General features: G+C 42.4%; 1 protein-coding gene across 1 annotated transcript in view; it reads left to right on the top strand.

The window, feature by feature from the left end:
• Positions 1-20,735, top strand: part of PTPN22 (protein tyrosine phosphatase non-receptor type 22) — a 150,423-nt gene that overhangs the window by 97,228 nt on the left and 32,460 nt on the right. Inside the window, exons 11-13 of the mRNA XM_073587062.1 lie at positions 2,026-2,115; positions 9,868-9,920; positions 13,340-14,049. Coding sequence (XP_073443163.1) covers positions 2,026-2,115; positions 9,868-9,920; positions 13,340-14,049 — 853 coding nt within the window. The remainder of the gene's footprint in view (positions 1-2,025; positions 2,116-9,867; positions 9,921-13,339; positions 14,050-20,735) is intronic.

The following is a 20,735-nucleotide window of genomic DNA, read 5'->3' as shown; positions in this document are numbered from 1 at the left end:
CTCTAAATCTGGTGAGGTTGGGATAAATCAAGTGTCAGATATTACCGCTTATGAATGATAAATGAAGCCTTGGGCTTAGATCTGCAGGATATAGGGTTGACTCATCAATATACCTGTTTTGTCAAGGTGGTACAATACAATAAGTAGAAGAGATTAACTTATTTTTCCTACAAATACTCCAAGAACAGATTCACAAACATGGTGAATCAGTTCCCAAATGCGTCCCAAAGAGCAGTAAATCAGTGAGACGCAAATCAGGTAACATTTTTACTCCCTTCAATCTAGATTCTGAAACTGATTTTTGTTATTCATCATAACTGTAATGACATTTCCTGTGTATTCCTGCAGACCAGCTAAAGGAAGAGAACATAGCTGTTTATAAAGGGTTAATCTGCTTATCGGAGGACACCGCAGCTTGTAAACGGTTAATCTCAGTCTCTTTCTACAACCTTCACAGAAACAATAGTAGAAAAACTACCCGGAGAGGACTGTAAGATTTACCTGTGCTCCTGCTTCTTTCCTCCTTCTGTTGCTGCAGCTGCTACATAATATACAGAGATTATTCTGATTTTGCCATATGTACAATTACATTCAGCATCAATAAAGAAATTATTTTGTGTTATTTACATGCAACACTCTCCTTCACACAATAGTATCTCCCAGCTCAGAAACAGGAGACCTTAAACCACTATTACATGGTGTAACTTCACTTGAGCTGATTTCAGTCTCCTTTTCTTAAAGGGCCAGAGCTTTTTTCACTAAATCAATGAGGAAATATTGCTTAATTTAATTAATTCTCCTTATTATATTTATTTGAAATATATATATATATTTGGTCTTTTTTTCATCTATGATCTTTGCAAGGGGGTGATAGGTCCTTTTTAAGTCTACCATACTTAAAGAGAATCAAAAAAGGGGAAGAACAGGAAGCTATATGCCATATTGGGGCCACAAGAGTTAATTCAATGAGGACATATCATCAGTTACCTACATCTCAATTCCAAAAAATCAAAACAGCTATCCCAATACCCAAAAACGAGGATATTATTAGGTAAATTTTTAAATTTGTTTCAATAAACTTCTGTGATTTTATGACATATACTATCGCTTCCTATTCTTCTCCCCCCTTTTTTTGATTCATGAATTTTTTGGAAGTGCCACTAATCTAGGCATGTAACACTTTTGATGTACATACTTAAAGAGAACCTGACAGCTGATACATGCTAGCCGATCACGGGCAGCATGTATCAGGCACTGGCTGTATAATCTCAGCCAGGTATGTTTGACTGAAATACTGCAGTGTTTCAGAAAAAAAATAATTTAAAAGAAGCCTTGCTGGAGACTAGTCGTACAAGTGGGTCTCTACCTACTTCTCCCCACCCGCTGCCCTGGACAGACAGGTCTAGGCAGAGACCTGGAAATAAGGGCAGTGGGCAGGGAGGGACTACCTAGGACCCACCTATCAGACTAGTATCCAGAGCGTCTCAGTCCCTGGCGAACTTTCCAGTATGCCTTCCTCTGAAACGCCGGAGTTTCAGAGTCAAACATAGCTGGTTGAGGTCGTAAATCCAGTGCCTGATACATGCTGCCTGTGAAACGGCTAGCAAGTATCAGCTGTCAGGTTCACTTTTATATAATTTAATGAATCAACATGCAAGTTAATTTCTATAGAAATGTAAGGTGAATGACCTCCAAATATCTCCGGTTCCATATTTAAAGTGGACAAATCAATAGGAATGGCAGCGTGAATAAAGTATAGTCAATTTATTCCCCACATACCCCCCAGAGTGGATGTCTGGGTGCATCTGAAAACCCTCTCATTTACTTTCATTCTTGGCAATATCTCTCAGTAATTGAATTGAATTCCAATAGAATTTTAACATTTAGGAAAAAAATATAAAAAAAATATTAATAGCATTACTAATAACATCTTGACTATGTATAACACTATAGAATTCAATAACTTGGCAGAGATAACAAGTACAGTATATAATCATGCATGGTTTGGTTTGTAATATTTTCCAGGAACAGTATGAGCTGGTCTACAGTGCAGTTATTCATCTATTCAAAAAAGAAGTGATGATAAATGTGATATCAGGTGATGAGGAGCATATGGTAAGTGTGTTACCTAGCAAAAATCCTTGGTCATGTATATCTGCCTGATGTATTATGTGCTACTAGAATAATGACAATAGGCTTGGCCTGTAGCCTAGCTATAAAAGGTGCAGAGAAGATGCAGTGGATAGAATAAAACAAAGACTTCTGTATAATGGGTATACATTGAGCGACAGTATAAAGCACTCAAAACAAGTAGATCATATCGTCTTATATCTGATGAGAATGTATGTCAGAATAGTTATATAAAACTTTTGGAGAAATGTAAACTCTCTGCCTACATAGACTAATTGATAGCTCCTCAGCATTCCTTCTCTCTGTTGCTGCTGAGATCTCACAATGCTCACTACAAGCTGCAGCTGTCAGTCAGTCTATGTGAGTGGAGACTGAATACATTTAGACTCATGAGCTATTTGGTCCTGATTCAACAAGGCAAGAGATTTTTTTTTTTGCTGACCTTGATGAGGTATCGTGGGGGCGTCAGACGATCTGATTGATGAAAAGGCCTCTTCTCGAATCAGGCGATATGTGGCGTGAACCTCACCAGAAATCTTTCTTCAGATTCCTGACTCCCTCTCCAGCGCCGCTCATTTTGGCGACGTTGGGAGAGATTGTTATTATAACGCCAAAAATCTCAACATTTTTGCACGACTGCAAGTTTCACAAAAAGTTTGAGACTTTTCAAAGCAATTTCATCGAAAATTCCAGTAAAATTGTTTGGAGGAATCTGGGCCTTTCATTCTTTATTTCATTTTAGTTTCAGGATCAGACAGCCATTCTGAAATGGATTGTCAAAGCATGTACACCAGCCTCATTAAGTCTAAGAGCTATATTTAGTAATGTATTCAGCTTGTATTGTGATATCTGGTGAAAGATCCACAGTAAATGTAGTTCTGTTTATGCAGGAAATTTTTGAGCTGTGTACCAGAAAAGCAAAGATAATGGGCCTGATTCATTAATATTGGTGTTAGAGGTGCACCCCTCGGACTTCTTACACCTGACATGCGCCTCTGCCAGAATTATTACTACAGCAAGGGGTTGGCGAACATGTCTGGCATAATTTAAGACACTAACACGGCACGAATTTTGATTAACTTTCCAGGCTTTGCCATGCCCCATCCAGCCCCAGATCTGCCTTCTTTAGCAAAGCTGGACCGGTCTTGCTTAAAAACGCCAACAGTCACCAAATTTTGAGCTGCGTAGAAGATATTCTTTATGAGTCAGGCCCATGGTTATTTTAATACTAGCTGATGAGCCCGGCGCTGCCCGGGCATAGTAACTAACTATGGTTAGTTATAACAAATTATAATGATTATATCTATATATAAAGCTGAGTGTAGAGCCCTGCCCACTCCGCATAGCCACACTCACTATAATATCCCACATCATCCCATCAGCCAGAGCTACCGGACTACTACCCCTAATATCCCACATCATCCTGTCAGCCAGAGCCACCGGACTACCACTATTATCTCACATCATCCCGTCAGCCAGAGCTACCAAACTACTACCCCTAATATCCCACATTGTCCTGTCAGAGCCACCGGACTACTACTCCTAATATCCCACATCATCCCATCAGCCAGAGCCACCGGACTACTACCCCTAATATCCCACATCATCCAGTCAGCCAGAGCCACCGGACTACTACCCCTAATATCCCACATCATCCCATCAGCCTGGGGTCAGAACCAGAGAGCTGAGGGATTTACCCTAACTTCCATACCAGAGATCCCTTTAAGAGAGGCCTGGGGTCAGTACCAAAGCGCAGAATGGATTTGCCCTCACTTCCATACCGGGGATCCCTTTAAGAGGGGCCTTGCGTCAGAACCAGAGTGCTGAGTGGATTTGCCCTGACTTGCATACCAATGATCCCTTTAATAGAATCCTGGGGTCAGAATCAGAGTGCTGAGGGATTTGCCCTAACTTCCATACAGGAGATCCCTTTAAGAGAGCTTGGGGTCAGTACCAGAGCATTTGAAGGCAATTGTCATGACTCCCATACCGGGGATCCCTTTAAGAGAGGCCTGGGGTGCAAACCAAAGCGCTGGATGGATTTGCCCTAACTTTCATACCAATGATCTTTTTAAGAGGAAAGATGTGCCTATGGGATGGAGGATGTGTGATGGGGATATAGGCACCGGAGGGGGGATTAATTTCTGTCATCTGCTCTCTGCTCCTTTCTGGCTGGGAGCTTATGTTGACGGGGATGCTAGATTTCTCTCACCATGTCAGTGTCTGCTCAGGTATTGTCAAGTGGGAAAACTTGCTCATAGCAACCAATCACAGCTCAGCTTCTTTTAATCAGCTCTGGTGAAATGAGAGATGCTTAGTGATTGGTTGCAAGGAAAACTGTTGCTCAAAGCAACCAATCACAGCTCAGCTTCTTTTGAACAGCTCTGGTGAAGGATGCTTCGAGATTGGTTGGTGATACACACACACACATTCATTTTTATATATAGAAATTTGGACTATAGAAACAAGGAAGCGAAAATATTCACTTTTATGGTGGAATTTCTGTCGGGGAACAATGTAAACGAACCAGTATTGAGGGTTTTAAAAGTGCAACATGTCACTTTATACTTCATAGGCTGGAGTCACACACAGCGATGAAAAAAACGGTCCGATTTTAACTGTCCGAAATCGCACAAAGGTATCTTAACCAGTGATCCGTTTTTGATGCGATTTTTCTTCATTGATGCGATTTTAATCGCATGTAAGGATCCGTTTCACATCCATCTGCCGATTTGACAAATAACGGTTTTTAGGCCTGAAACTCATTTAAAAAATCATCTCACCCTATATTTATGGCCTCTCCTACAGGTGTGAGGCTGCTACCTTTGACATACAGTCAGTGCTTGGATTTGGTTAGCTCTGCTTTGTGCTAAACATGACAGACAGGCTCAGTTTTAACACCACTGAGCATGTTCTTTTCTATTGGGTTTAATCCTGACGTTTTGGGGAGCAATACCCTGTGATTGTGGATCCGAGGAGGCGTAGGCGAATGTGGGTCCATCCCCTTTTGCTCCGAAGGATATCTAAAGGCCATTTCCACCGTCTCTATACATCTCTGCGTAGCCATCCGGAGAAGTTCTATCAATATTGTCGGATGAGCCTTGCTACCTTTGATATTTTGCTGGAGATTGTGCACCCTGGGATCACGTTTCAGGACCCGAGGATGCGCAAAGCTATTTCTGCAGAGGAGCGTCTACTCCTCACCTTACGGTATGTCTCACACCAATATGTTGATGATGTGTGAAGCTGCATATTTATTTAACACACCTTGAATCTTATTTCGTATTGCCCTATTATCTTAAATGATGTAGAAAACATTTACCAAAACAAATGTTATGCTTGTGGCTTACGGAACCAAGCCATGGCATGTAATGTAATGTTCATCATGCCTACTTTAGACTTCCTCGACTTTAAATGTTTTTGAAACTGTATCTGTTGTTTGTTTGGCTGTGTACTCAATGTTTTTTTTTTCTTTTTTTTAGGTTCCTTTCAACTGGCCTTTCATATGCTGGTCTGCATTTAGAATTTTTCATTGGGAAATCAACAATCTCTGGCATTGTACGGTCTACATGCTCTGAAATCTGGACCACACTCCATCATGTGGTAATGCCGGAGCCTAAAATGCCTGACTGGTTGCGTATCTCCCGTGGATTTGAGGACACGCGCCAGTTTCCACAATGTATTGGAGCCCTAGATGGGAAGCACATCCGTGTGCGTAAGCCGCCCAACTCAGGGTCCCAATTCTATAATTATAAACAATATTTTTCAGCAGTATTGTTGGCTTTGGTTGACACTCACTACAGGTTTATAATTGTAGATATTGGGGCCTATGGAAGAACTGGAGACTCCAGAGTCTTCAATTCTTCCATTATGGGTCGGCGGCTGCGTAATAATGAGCTTGACCTACCACCACCACGTCAGCTTCCCAACTAAAATCTGGAACCGGTGCCTTATGTTATTGAAGCAGATGAGGTGTTTCAATTCAGCAGACATGTCATGAGGCCATATCCACGACGAACCCTTGACCACCGGCGTAGAATATTTAACTATCGCCTATCACGTGCTCGGCGACTGGTGGAGTGTGCCTTTGGAATTCTTACGGCCAAATGGAGGGTCCTACAGTCCGCAATTCAGCTGAGTGAAGCTAATGTCAATGAAGTTATTAAAGCCTGTGTTGTCCTACATAACTTCACAAGAATTCATGATGATGCTGAAGTGGACTCTGCTAATGTGTCTAGGCCTAGGACACATGTAAACCCACCCCGTTGTCCAATTTCCGAACTCAAAGTACGTGATGTGTTTACAAATTATTTCCTAACACCTCAGGGTGCAACTCCATGGCAAGATGATGCCTTATCTATGTAGTGGTTTGGTAGTGTTGTGTTCTCATAAAGATTGTTTGCTTCACCTTTTTGTTTATATTTTTTAACCAGTACTTGTTAATATATCTATCTAACACATTACAGAACATGTACATGAACAGACACACATTGTGAATGTAACCAAGTTTATTACTTGTTTTTTTTTGGCTTATTGCCGTACAAAATAACCATAGTACTGGCCTATGGCCTAATGTTATCAGCACATTAGTATTAAACATTACAATCAAAAAATTAAACATCATGTAGAATACACAAAACCTACCAACAAGGTAAAAAGGAAAACCTACAAGTCATGGTAGGTTGGGGGTGGTGAAGGTGGGGGGCCTGTTTGTACATTTGGCCTTGGTTCCTGGCCCACATCTCTGTCCCCCTGTGCACTGGCAGCTGGCCGTGGCATCTGTTGCATCCTGCCAGGATCAATTTGTTGGTTTTGGTAGGGTTAATTTGGATATTGTTGTGGGTAGTCCTGGTAGGGCTGCCCAAATTGCCCATATCCCCCAATATGTCCATGTCTACCATACCCATGTTGGGGCCAACCACCAACATTGGGTAAGTTAAAGTGGCCATATTGGGCATGTGCGCCCCGGCCCATATATTGGACCTGTGGAGACACATTGGGGATATGTGCAGGCTGAGGCAGAGGTGTTGGCACCCGTGGAGGAGGAGGAGGAGGAACAGGTTCCAAGGATGGCTGACTTGTCACATTAAGTCCAACCAGCCTATCAGTCTGATTCTCATCTGACAGCTGCCACCTTTCAAGAAACTGAAAGACACTGCGGGGATTATTGGGTGGTGTGCTGGCATCCAAAACAATTTGGAGAGCCCCTCTCATACGCAGCCTGTACCCACGGGGAATTGCCCTCAAATACTGTGCCAGACTGCACCCATAAGCCTCCTCCCCATCATCATGAGCAGCTGTCGACAAGTAGTCCAATACATCTCGGTCAACCTGCATCCTTGTTCCCGAAGCTGCTCCTTCTCTCCTGCGCCTGCCTTGTCGTGGTAGGGCAGAAGGCTGTGGTGAGGTCTCCAGTGGCATGGTGGGGCTGCTACTGTTGCCCCGGTCATCAGGCTGTGCTGGCTGGCAAACTGATTCTGGTAGTGGTGATCTTGGTGGTGGTGGTGGTGTTGCTCTGGGAAGTCCTGCAGATGGGCCGGAGCCTGCAGCAACATCCGACTCAGGATCGTTCAGCACCTCAGAGTCGGAACCCGTCTCCCTCTCTGTGAGGTTTGACTCGGTGCTACAATTGTAAAAATAACATCAAGTAAATTGTGCATACAGAATATACAAAGTACTACATTAAACCATGTACTTACGGTCTCAGCTCCATCACAGGAGCCAGGAAATGTAGGTGGTCGTAATAGAGGTATTTCCTCTTGGTGGTTCCGGCCGCTCCACTACGGGACCTCAGCTGTCTCTCCCTCCTATATGTGTCCCTGCAGCTGCGCCAACGCCTTGCACATCAGTCACTACAATGTTAACAAAAACACAGGATTTTGTTACAACACACATATGGCAATGGTATCAAGGGTTAACCTATGCTTAGGCACACATTTTACAAATGATATGATTTATATTCCTGTTGACTCCACACCAATCCAAAAAAAAAAAAGGTTGCGGCCTACTACAAAGGACCTTCGAAACAACATAATTGCTAAAAAAATGTAAAAAATCCTGTGGTATTAATGCGAACATCTAGGATGTTTTTATTACAAAAACACTAGTTATATAGTGGCTAAGATACGGGCCCTAAGAAAAAGATCACTGCATTTGGTGGCAGAACAATTAGCTAAATAATTCAAATATTTTTAAGGCAAAATCTTCATGCTGCCACCAGTCAGGGAGTTGGAATGTAGATGTTGTAAATATGGGCCAAAAAAAAAAAAGGCGAAGTAATTAATTACTGATATCTGAGTAATGACGACACTTATTGGGCCTTACATTGTGCAGATTAGATTTGGGGATTTGATTATGTGTACACATTCTTTCACTTACTAATTTGGTCACGCTCCTCACGAGGTCTTGCCGCATATTCAGGGAGCATCTGGCCACAGATTCTTGTCCACGCTGCCTCCCTGTGTCTGCGGTCAGCATAGTGGGGATCACTCTGGTCCCATAGTTCTGGCCTCTCTTGGACCAGAACTATCAGCATTTCCACATTGACTGGCGTGGACATGATGGAGGACTCCGTGGAGGCGTTCTTCCTGGGTTTTTTTTATGCTGCAAGAGAAATTTGCATACCCAAGCTTCCTGGCCATGCCTCCTGCTCTTTCCTGTTGCCCAGGAGAAGTTTTGCGATTTAATCGCAAGTCACACGTGTGGTGCGTTTTCAATGCGATTTTTAATCGCATCCATAGACTTGCATTGTCGAATCCGATCCGAAAATCGGTGACAATCGCAGCATGCTGCGATTGTCTTGGTCCGACGATCGGATCCGATAAAAAATCGCATGATAGGAGCTGCCCCATAGAATAACATTGGGACGAATGCAATGCGATTTTTTATCGCATTGCATTCGTCCAATTTAGTCGCTTGTGTGACTCCGGCCATACATTCAACACGGAACAGGTAAGGTAAACTCCATGTAAGTTAACGGCAAAGAAGAAAATGACTTAGAATGAATTTCTCCTTTAAAGGCTACTTGAGTGGCTTTCTATTTCAGAAATATACTTTATTCTTATTCCCTCTTAAACTCTTGAGTCTCTTGAAGTCCACAGACCTGGATTTGTATATGTGTCCTTGAAACATCAAGGCATTTTATCTATTTCATCCTGTCCTTCTAATGGTTCTTAATGAGATGAGCTGTTTTGTCATATTATCAGAAGGCCATTACATTGTACTTCATAGGCAGAAAAGGGTGGCCATGCATCACAAGTAGAACATGTCTCTCTGTGCAGTAAAGGTTAAACTTGGAAAATTAGTGCTTCCTCTAATGGATATATTGCTAAATTTGTGCACCTGCGCCAATTTTTACAGTTCAGCAAATTATTTAAGAGTTATTTTTAAGAGTGATTAATACAGAATATGGGTTTGTTGTATGAATGCGACTATTTTCTTATATTCCCTTTAGCGGTGGCTGCATCGGTTGTGCTTGGTATTACAATTTACTACACTGTTGTCCCACTCAAAGTTAATGAGTCAGGTGTTACGCCGAACACGGCCTAAAAGATCAAAACTGTGGAAGGGGCCAATGGGAAAGGAAAAAGTGCCCCTGGTCTCTTCAAAAGGGCCATTGATGTTGGTGCCAAGAGACTGATCCTCACCAATTTAATACTGAAGGCTACTTCTACAGATCCGCTATACATTTTAAAGAACTAGATAAACATTAAATATTTTTATGTATTTAATTTGTAGGTTTTCAAGAACACAACAGAGCCGCAAAGCACTGAAAGATGTCTACCTGATGGGTAAATATGAAATCTTAACAAAAAATCAACATAGAATCTTCCAATTTAAACAAGCAGTATAGCCTTTCGAAAAGTTAGATGTACCAAGCACCAAAAGCACCGTTCTAGCAAGGATCAACACTACCGCCTCCAATAACTCGTCACGAACACCTCCCGCTCTCGACACACGTGCCTCAGATGCTATTGAAATGGGAGACTCTGGTTCCCACACTCACTTATCCTATCATCTCTTGAAATAAGCTGACAATGAGGTGTGCGCACCCATAGCCAGCTCTCACATCCAGACTTTTTGTTTGCTGCCCCACTTGCTGTTTTGATGGGCCGGCAAGATGCTTGCACATACGAAACTAAGCACGGTAGCACACATGTCACCCTGCTTTCCTGAACATCTGATAGGTAGCACTCTTGCATACACAGAGTAACACAACGCTATTCTCGCCTTCCTCAAGATCTGTGGGTACTGTAGGGACTCATTCTCTCTGGTAGTAAGCAGCATTCTGGCTCCAATGTTATCCGCTCAATGCCGACTTTTATTTCCCATTGACTTGCATTGGGGTCGGGTTTCGGACGAAACTCTGACTTTTTTTGCCCTAGTCAGACCAGTTACATCTGAAACAAATTTTTTTTTATGAAACCCGATTCGACCAAAGTTGCTCAACTCTACTGGCCACGCTTCCTCACTAAAAAGAAAAAAAAACTGTCTGCTGTAGGCACTGTGGGCTTGCAGATGGTGCCCACCACTGGAGTGTTATGAAAGTAATAAAACTTCAGATGTTTAGACCAAATTTTGTTTTTTGAAACCCGATCCGACCAAAGTCGCTCAACTCTAGTGGCCAGTTCTCTATCGCCTCTACCACCTTTTCCACCACCTTATACAGTCCCTTCCACTGGGTGAGGAGCTAACTCTGGGCACCAACGCCAATACCCGATCCCCAAGTCTAAATTTTCTCACTGCAGAACAATTATACACCCTGGGATTTTCCTTCTGGGCCCTGATGAGGCGCTATCTTACCTTGCTTTGATCCCTTGACACAACATATCATTATGCATGGCCAAATGTCAAAACCAAACACCGATTTCCAGCTACTGGGAAACGACATTTACCACCCTTACATTTTCCAGGGTACCTTTCAAAGTTAGGTGCCTGAGTTGGGTGGTTTCAGAGTTTTCCCTGGATACCTCCAGCTCATGGATATTGAATTTATGGGATGCTTCCGCATGATTTTTGCCAACCCCTAAAGATAATGGCAACCTATTCATCATGGAATGTGACAAAGTTTTTATCGCCGTAACCTGGTTGGCAGTCGAGCTTCTAGATGGTAACTTTTTCCCACACAAATCTCTAAACAGAGGAACACTATGGATGAGAATTATAGGATGCAACAAATTTTGACCACTCCCACTTTGTGGGTCACAGAACCACAGTCTTGGGGAAATGTTGGCCCTAGCCAAAGGAAAGTTCTTGCCGTCTCCATGAATAACTTGATGCCCACCATCTTCCCAGTTACTGGAACATGTGGAAGTTTGGCCCCTAACAGGGTCATCAAACTCCCAGAGTCCAGAAGTCCCATTACGTGAACACTGTTCATAATCACCTGGCATTCCTAAGGCCTCTTGCCAGGATGAGGAGCACTGCAAGGCGAAGTAGTAGTAGTGCTAGCCTACAGAGTCATCCATCATCTCCAAGGTCAAGGGACAATTGGCTGATATATGACCAGAGGCACGACACTTCCAACAGATAATGTTACAAAATTAAGCCAGTTCTGACCTTTCCTAGGACCTTGGGCACCCCTCAGAGATGATCTTGGGCCTCTTCTTTGGGTATCCATGAAAGGTCAACTCAGGCTCCCTAGACTGCTCAGGGAACTCTCCACAGCAAAGTATCTGTCCGCCAAGCTTACTAGGTCATCTGCGTTCTCGGGATCTCCCTGAGCAACCCAGTTTTGTATGGATTTCGGTAGTGAGTGTATAAATCTGTTCACTACCACTCTTTCCACCATTTTATCTGGAGAGCAGGACTCAGGCTGCTGCCATTTCAGGTGTAACATGTCAAACATCTGGGACTGAGAAGGCTCATGTCTTTAGTAGTGTGCTCTGCTGACTGGGTTATGCCCAAAGGTGCTGGAATCTCCGCCTACAACTTGTACTCCTTGGCATCCTGTAGGTAAGATCATAGTATGATTTTTGTGGTTCCTCAGTAAGGTATGGAGCCAGAATCTTTGCCCATTTCTCTGGGGTCAGTTTTTCCCTGTCTGTCACAAATTGGATCAGTGAGAGCTTCTGGTGGAGGAAAAACCACAGGAATGATGAACAGATCTACAATTCTCATTGCTTGTCATGGGACCTAACTTGGAAATTCAGTAGATGAGATGTTATAAAGGAATTTACCAGACCCCTCATTCCTCCCTCGGCTGATTGGATTAGATTCTAATCGAGTTTTAGGCCATATTTATGTGGTCGGCCATATTTTCCCCAAAGAATTTCCTAGAAAAACAATATGGCCATCTTTTAACATCCTTCAAGCATTCTATACATATCACGCATGAATTAGATATATCCATAATTCAGGGATATTTTCCATTCTTGTGGATTGCCAGCTACCAAAATATTTGTGATTTTACTCACAGATGCGAATATGATCATAGGTATACCCATAGATTGTGTCAAACTTGGATCTTATAGATACGGCATGGAAAATATTATACTTCCATTGTTACCTGAGGTATTTGACAGGTAGCCGTGCTGTCTGCCTTCAGGGTAGGTATCGTCACCTTACATTGACTAGCACCTCTTTAGTGATTAGGATATACACAGTTTGCCTTTCCAAAAACTGTCAGCTTCCTGTTAATTACACTGTATGCACATGCCATATCTTCTCTCCATCAGATAACCTGCTTGAATTATCTGTTCACAGCGAGGGGTGCTGGTAATGATTCATTACCCTCAATCTTTAATCTGTATGACTCAATTTATGGCATACAGTAATATCACGGAATACTTACCAAAGCTGCATAGCAGCCGGGCTATGCAGTTACTGCATGGTAAACAGATGATTGCAGTACACCGAAGCTGGGTTTGAAATATCTCACATGCGTAAAAATATTCTAATAGTGTCCTTTTAGACATCATTTATAGAATTGTCCAGGTAACACAATACTGAGAAAATATTAAAATACTGAAGATAATGAAAACATTGTGTGTATTTAAGTCATATGGTGCTAAAAACCTTAATTTATAGAGCAAATGTTGGATGTTAGTGTATTGATGGTTTCATGAGGTGAACCCACTCTATAAAGGGATGTTGCCATCATTCCAGCTCCAATCATAGCAAATTAACCCTTTTGGTAGGCAGTAGGATATTGTGTATTAATTTAATGACCTTGCATGTATCTATGATGTTATTATTGTCCCTTTTAAAGATTTACAGGGCAGATGAAAGAAGATGTTCATAAATGGATCGAAGCCTGTAATACTGGAATAAGCTTAAATAACACATTGGAGCCGTTAACATCACCAAAGATGTATAAAATCTGTGGCAATACAGAGATAAATAACCTCAAAAGCCAAAGGCAGGATCTGATTGACTTATGTTTTGATGAACCCCACCCTTTACCAAGGACACAATATCGCAAGCATATCCAGAATGTAATTTGTGATTACTCCAATACTAACTCTCCAACAGTAGAAAAAACTATGTACAGTGGACATTCAGCATTAACGAAAGCCAATTCCACTCCTTTTCAACTACACCAACAGAGACAGTCCTGTATATTGGAGAATTCCTCAAAAGAGTCAGATATGTGTCATGATAAATGTTATGTTATGGAGCAAGGATCCAAACTGACAAACTCATTAGTAAGCATAAGTACTGTTCATAGCAGTCATGTATATATTCGTTTGACAGAAGACCCTTATTTTTCTCCAACTCCATCATTCGATCCAGGCTCACCTAAATTTGAAGATTTTTGCCTAGAAGCTGTTGGTCCTGAAATGACTGAGCCAAAAATCAGCAGTATACAGAACCCCGATTCACTGTCTTCACATAATTTGTACCCTATGAAGGAGTCTTCCATACAACGACCAATGGAGCAGATAGATGTTCCTCAATGTAGAAACCTAAATGGAAAAAGTAAGTATCAACTGATATGCAATTAGTACATGAACGCCGATTGAATTATGTATACAAGCACGAACAAACATTCTGCTAACCGATACTTGAAGCGATCTGAATATTTGGTAAAATATATCTGTCCCCAAGTCTTTGCTACCCCATCTCAGAGCAGCATGAAGTATGGGCAGAGATATCAAAGTGATTTGTGAGGAGCGAACATGCTCGAGAGCGGAAACACATGCATGTCTAACAGCCGCGAGACATGCAGACGCGGGGACTCGAACATATTATTATTCGAGCACACCGAAGTCACTCGGTCAGCACCCGATGGTGGCAAAAACCTGGTGACAGATTCCCTTTAACAGACATTTCAGTGCTGCTAGGATCCTATAATGCCATAGAAAAATGTTTTATTCTAAGGCTGTGTGCACACGCTGCAGATTTTGCTGCGGTTCCGCAGCGGTTTTGGCCGCTGCGGACCCGCAGCAGTTTTTGCTGCGGTGTACAGTACCATGATTCCCTATGGGAATCAAAAACCGCAATGCAGACGGTGCGGAATTTTCCGCGCGGATTATCTGCGGTTTTCAATCCGCAGAAAGAATTGACATGTCAATTCTTTCTGCGGATTCCACTGCGGTTTGCCATCTCCTCCATTGAGGAGATGAAAAACCACAGGGCAAAACCGCAGAGCAATCCGCAGGTAAAACCGCAGGTATTTTGACCTGCGGATTTTACAAAATCCGCGCAGATGAATCCGCACCTAATCCGCAGCGTGTGCACACAGCCTTACAATGGCTGATGTAAAGATGAAAGTTTAGCCCATACACTAAATGCAGGGGTTGCTGGAGGAAAATGCGAATGTTCTGGTCATCATGGTAGAGTTATGATACAAACAGTTGCTCGATGAATGAGCAATGTACAGTCATCTATCACAAGCTTATCAGCAGTTTAAGGCCTCTTTCACACTTCAGTTTTTTGCATCAGTCAAAATCCGCCAAAAGGACGGATGGCGGATCCGTTTAGTACTGATGACAACGGATGCCACCCGTCCGTTTTTTTGACGGATCCGACAAATGAAGAATTTTAAAGGAATCGCAGCCTGGAAAGGAGAGAGAGAGAGAGAATGAGAGAGAGAGAGAATTTTTTGTCCGGCACGCCAATCCGTCACAATCCGCCAATAATGGAAGTCAATGGAGAAAAAAACGGATCCTCAAAAGAAAATTGCGGATCCGTTTTTTTTAAACCCTGGCGGATTGTGACTGATTGTAAAAAACTGAAGTGTGAAAGAGGCCTAAGAAGTTGTCCGACAAACACAACTTTTTACCTATCCATAGAATAGGAGATAAATTGCTAATATCACGGAATTATATAACTCAGAACCCAAGCTATCAGGAAAACCGGGGTCCTGAGTCTCCTGTTGATTAAAGAAGCACTCCCACTAACTTTTTTATTCATCAAACTTGAGTGTACACGCATGTAATTTAGTGTGAGTGTATTAATATACCCACCTAAGGTGTCCAGCGCAGTTCTTCTCGGCTTCTCTGTGATATCACCGCACTGCAGCCTGGCTGGGGTCTTGCTGCGCTCTGCATGACCTGGAAGTCTCTTTTATTATGAAAGCCTATGGAGCATCAGAACAAAACTCGATAAGTTTTCATTGTAAAAGAGATTTCTGCATCATGCATAGCGCATGGAGTGAGTCGGGTAGCTTCAATTGTGAATTGTGGTGACATCACTCAGAAGAACGGCACTGGACACCAGATAGAGCAGCGATAGGTGACTATATTAATACACGCACACAACATTATATATATATGTATATATTTATATATATATATATATATAAGTGTATGTATATATATATATATATATATACATACACTGTATATATTTAATGAATAAAAAAGTAAGTGGGAGTGCTTCTCCAATGGCCGGTTGAGCATATACAGCTCTGGCAAAAATGAAGAGACCACGACATCAAAACCCTGTCATGGGTAGTCCATTCTCCAGACCTGAACCCCATTGAAAACCTCTGGAATGTAATCAAGAGGATGATGGATAGTCACAAGCCATCAAGCAAAGAAGAACTGCTTACATTTTTGCACCAGAAGCAGTGTGAAAGACTGGTGGCAAGCATGCCAAGATGCATGAAAGCTGTGATAAAAAATCATGGCTATTCCACAAAATATTGATTTCTGAACTCTTCCTGAGTTAAAACATTAGTATTGTTGTTTCTAAATGATTATGAACTTGTTTTCTTTGCATTATTTGAGGTCTGAAAGCACTCGTTATTTTTTTTAAATTTTGACCATTTCTCCTTTTCAGAAAAAGAAAACAAAATTTATTGCTTGCTTGGAAATTCGGAGACATGTTGTCAGAATTTTATAGACTAAAAGAACAATATACCTATAAAGGGAAAAATCATACAAACTGGACATTTGAAAGTGGCCTCTTAATTTTTGTCAGCGCTGTACATTGGTGTTCCATGCAAAGTTAAGGTACTGTCACACTTAGCGATGCACCAGCGATCCCGACCAGTGATATGACGCGGTCAGGATCGCTGGTGCATCGCTAAGTGGTCGCTAGTGAGCTGCCACACAGGCAGATCTCACCAGCGACATCGCAGGGGTCGGGGGTCGCTACTTACCTGTCACACTAGGCGATCCTGCGTCCTCCCGCCCGCGTCCACGCTCGTCGCTCGTCTCTCCACAGGAAGCGCCGCAGGAAGCTGACGACAAGAAACGGTCCAGGACGTTCTCGCACGATCAGCGATAACCAGCGGGGAGCGGTCGTAGGTAAGTATCAGACACAGCGATATCGCTAGCAATATCGCTATAACGTCACAAGTTATAGCGATATTGCTAGCGATATCGCTAAGTGTGACAGAACCTTTAGAGATAGCTGTCTACAACTTTGCTCTACAATTTTAGCCCTTTACTCTGAGGCTGGGCATTCACAGATAGCTGTCAGGTGAGTGAGCTAGTTTGTTTGACAGTTATAGTACTGTGCAAAAGTTTTAGGCAAGTGTGAAATTTGCTACAAAAATTAGAATGCTTTAAAAAACAGAAGTGTTCATAGTTTATTTTTATCAATTAAGAAAATGAAAAGTGAATGAACAAAAGAGAAATCTAAATAAAATCAATATTTGGTGTGACTTCAAAACAGCATCTTTGCTTCTATATATACTTACACACAGTTTTGATGGAAACAGCAGGAAGTCTGTTCCAAACATCTGCGAGAGCTAACCACAGATCTTTGATCTTCTGTGGATGTACAAGTGCTTCTCACTAAGAATATCATCAAAAAGTGAATTTATTTCAGTTCTTCACTACAAAAAGTGAAACTCATATATGATATAGAGTCATTACATACAGAGTGATCTATTTCAAGTGTTTCTTTCTGTTGATGTTGATAATTATGGCTTACAGCCAATGAAAACCCAAAAGTCATTATCTCAGTAAATTAGAATCATTAACAAAAAACACCTGTAAAGGCTTCCTAAGCATCTAAAAAGGTCCCTTAGTCTGTTTCAGTAGGCTCCACAATCATGGGGAAGACTGCTGACTTGACAGATGTCCAGAAGGTAGTCATTGACACACTCGACAAAGGAGGGTAAGCCACCAAAGGTCATTGCTAAAGAAGCTGGCTGTTCACAGAGTGCTGTATCCAAGCATATTAATGGAAAGTTGATTGGAAGGAAAGTGCACAACAACCAGGATAACCGCAGTCCTGAAAGAATTGTTAAGAAAAGGCCATTCAATTAATACTTGACAAAGACCTGCTGGATGTCAAAACGCTGTATGCTGTATACGGCAGAATAAAGTTCCTTTGAATTTCTACACCTGGATTGGATGCTGTTATTATTTTCCCAGACTCAATGATGCTGTGATCAGTGCTCTCTGGGGGCCATATCACCACTTCTACCACTCCTTGATGTTCTTTATGCTGAATATAGTTCTTAAAGAAGCACTCCCATCAAAGCTTATTTTTTATTTTTATTTATAATACAGTGTACTTATAATTGCTCATTTTGCCCTTCTTCCTGCTGGATATTTTCTTAATTTAAAAGAAAGTAAACAATATGTCTTTGATCTGCTGCCCTGTTTCCTTGGCGACAATTGTTTCTATGGTCCTTGATGTTGCCATTTTTTGGTGTCCTCAATGCTGAGCTGTACAGGCAGATATGTATCTACGATCCAGCACCATCAGGCATTTGATTGGCTCCACATTTATTCTGCAATAGAACAACTACCGTAGACCTACAGCCAATGTCATTAAAGTGAACCTGAGAGCAGGATTTTGCTAAGTAGACTACTAATGCCATTATACTGATTAAAATGATACCTTGGTTGATGAAATCCGTCTTGTGGTTGTTGTTTAATCTTTATTTTCAGTTTTCAGTTTATGATATTCTCGTGCCCTGAGCGGCCTCTGGGGGGTTTTCACTTAGTGTTCTGATTACGTACTATTCATCAGTATGGACTTATGACAGGTCACTGATCCTTCAGTGAAGAAAAACACTGTGTGCACTACTGGAGGAGGTGCTCAAGTAGGTTCCCACACTGTATATGGAGCACCCCTCAGGGCCTTAGGTTACCTGTTGTTTGTAACTAAGCTGCAACCCTCTCTTGTGTGATGGTTTCTAACCTGTTTAGCTGACAGCGTGAGCCTATATCACGGGTACTGTACTTTTCACCGTCAGACCCAGGCTCTTGATCTGCTGCCGTGCCTTCAGGTGTTCAATGTTGCCCAGGAACTTGCAGTCTCCTGTACTTCCAGATTCGGCAATCAGGGCATACAGCTCCTGTTCAGCCTAGGACTCTGGCATCCTCTTTTTATATCTCAGCGCTTCGCTCTGAGGTTAGCTACATGCAATTTTAGCTTCCCCAGAGCCTCTTGTCTCCGCTCCTGTCCTTTCCCTCTTCACAGATCAGCTCCCCGTCACCAACTGACTAACTGTCTTGCCATAAGCTCTCAGCTGCTCTCTTTTCCATGACAACTCCCTTGTTCACTCTCTCAGCTGACTACTTGCTGACTCACTAACCCCATCTGCTGTCCAGAATTTATAAGGCAGCTCCACTTTCTGACCTGCAGCAGGAATTGTCATGTAATCTATGTTACCTGGCATGTGGGCCCCCCTCCTGCCTCCAGGCATGACCTTACCCCTTAGAGGGAGGCAATGTCACTGTGACAAAAAGACTCAGGGGTGTCACATTCCCCCCCAGTGAAGTTCAGTAATCCCGGACTGAGGAAACATAACAAGAATTGTTAACAACAATTAATGAAAATCTACAAAGTCTTAAAAAATGTAAAAATTGTCAAAACCAGAATAGAAAAAGAAACAATAACACAGTTACTGCAGCGACCAATCCTTACACTGCCGTCCAGGAATTGTCTTTGTCCTTGTACCTGGAGCTTGGTTGTGGGAATCGCCTTAGCCCACTTTGTGTGTCGTCCCTGGGCATGGCTACAGGGCACTCTGTAGATGGGCCTGTTTTTTCGGCCACGCCCGTGGCTTATTTTCAAGGCCAAGTTGGGGTAACTATTTATAAATAAAGTTCTGACCACACATAGTCCTGTGGTCCAATTGTCCTTTAACTGGTTATTACAAATACTTAAAAAGTTCATACAGTAAGTCTCTGTAGGCTCTCATGCTTAACGGTTACAACTATACATTCTTATTAATTTATTTACATTATGTATTCTCTATAACGGACAGGGATCTGACCTCTGGTACTACGAGTGGATCTACGCAGTATAGGTATCTCTGATGACCTGACCTGTTCTATAATGTCTACTGCTGGTGCACTAGTCACTGCGCTATAAGTGGACTTGTGTAATCTTGGTATTCTGGACTGCCTTCTACTGACTCTTAGACTCACCATGAGATTGACAGATTTGCCGCTAGCAGGTGACAGATTTCCGCATTCCACTGCAGATGTGGCATCTGTTACTGGAGCCATTTCATTAAGAGTCTCTGCTTCATCCGTTGCAGTAGACTGGTGAAAGGTTAGGACTGGTACTGCGATAGCCTGATTCACTTGTGTCCATGTCTGAGGAAATTCTCCAAGGATAGTATGGATCTTCTCTTCCACCTCTACTGTGGGCCGTGGAGTGTCTTGGACTTCCTCCTTGTCTTTCAATTGATCAGGGCACACCTTTAGATGATCTCTCGAGACTGCCTCTAAGGTTTCCCCTCCATCCTTGCTGATGAGGCATACCTTGGTGTTATTAAAGTCTGAAGGTATAACGGTGTATGGCTTTGCCTCCCACTGGTCATCTAGTTTGTGAACTCGTCTTTTTCTTTTGAGTACTTGTTCTCCTGGTGTCAAGGGAACTGCAGGGGCGTGTTGATTGTAATTTCTTTCCTGCCACTGTCTTGCTTGGGACAAACTTTTCTCCACACATTCTTGCACTTTGCGGTATTGTTGCTGCCGCTCTGTATCCCAGTCTGCATCAGGTGTTAATTCCTTTCCTGCCTCTGTCTTGCTTGGGACAAACTTTTCTACACACATTCTTGCACTTTGCGGTATTGTTGCTGCCGCTCTGTATCCCAGTCTGCATCAGATGTTAAGACTCCCATGTTTAAATCAATGGGTAACTTGCCAGGTCTTGCCCTCATCAGGTAGGCCAGATTGCAGTTGGTGGAGTTTACCGGTATATGATCATATAGATCTACCAGATCTGGCAACTTCTCTGGCCAT

Source organism: Dendrobates tinctorius, unplaced genomic scaffold (assembly GCF_039654945.1).
Source record: "Dendrobates tinctorius isolate UK_male_01 unplaced genomic scaffold, ASM3965494v1 ptg000098l, whole genome shotgun sequence".
Classification (NCBI taxonomy): Eukaryota; Metazoa; Chordata; class Amphibia; order Anura; family Dendrobatidae; genus Dendrobates; species Dendrobates tinctorius.
The sequence above is the reverse complement of the archived record's forward strand: the minus strand, read 5'-3'. Positions and strand labels throughout refer to the sequence as shown.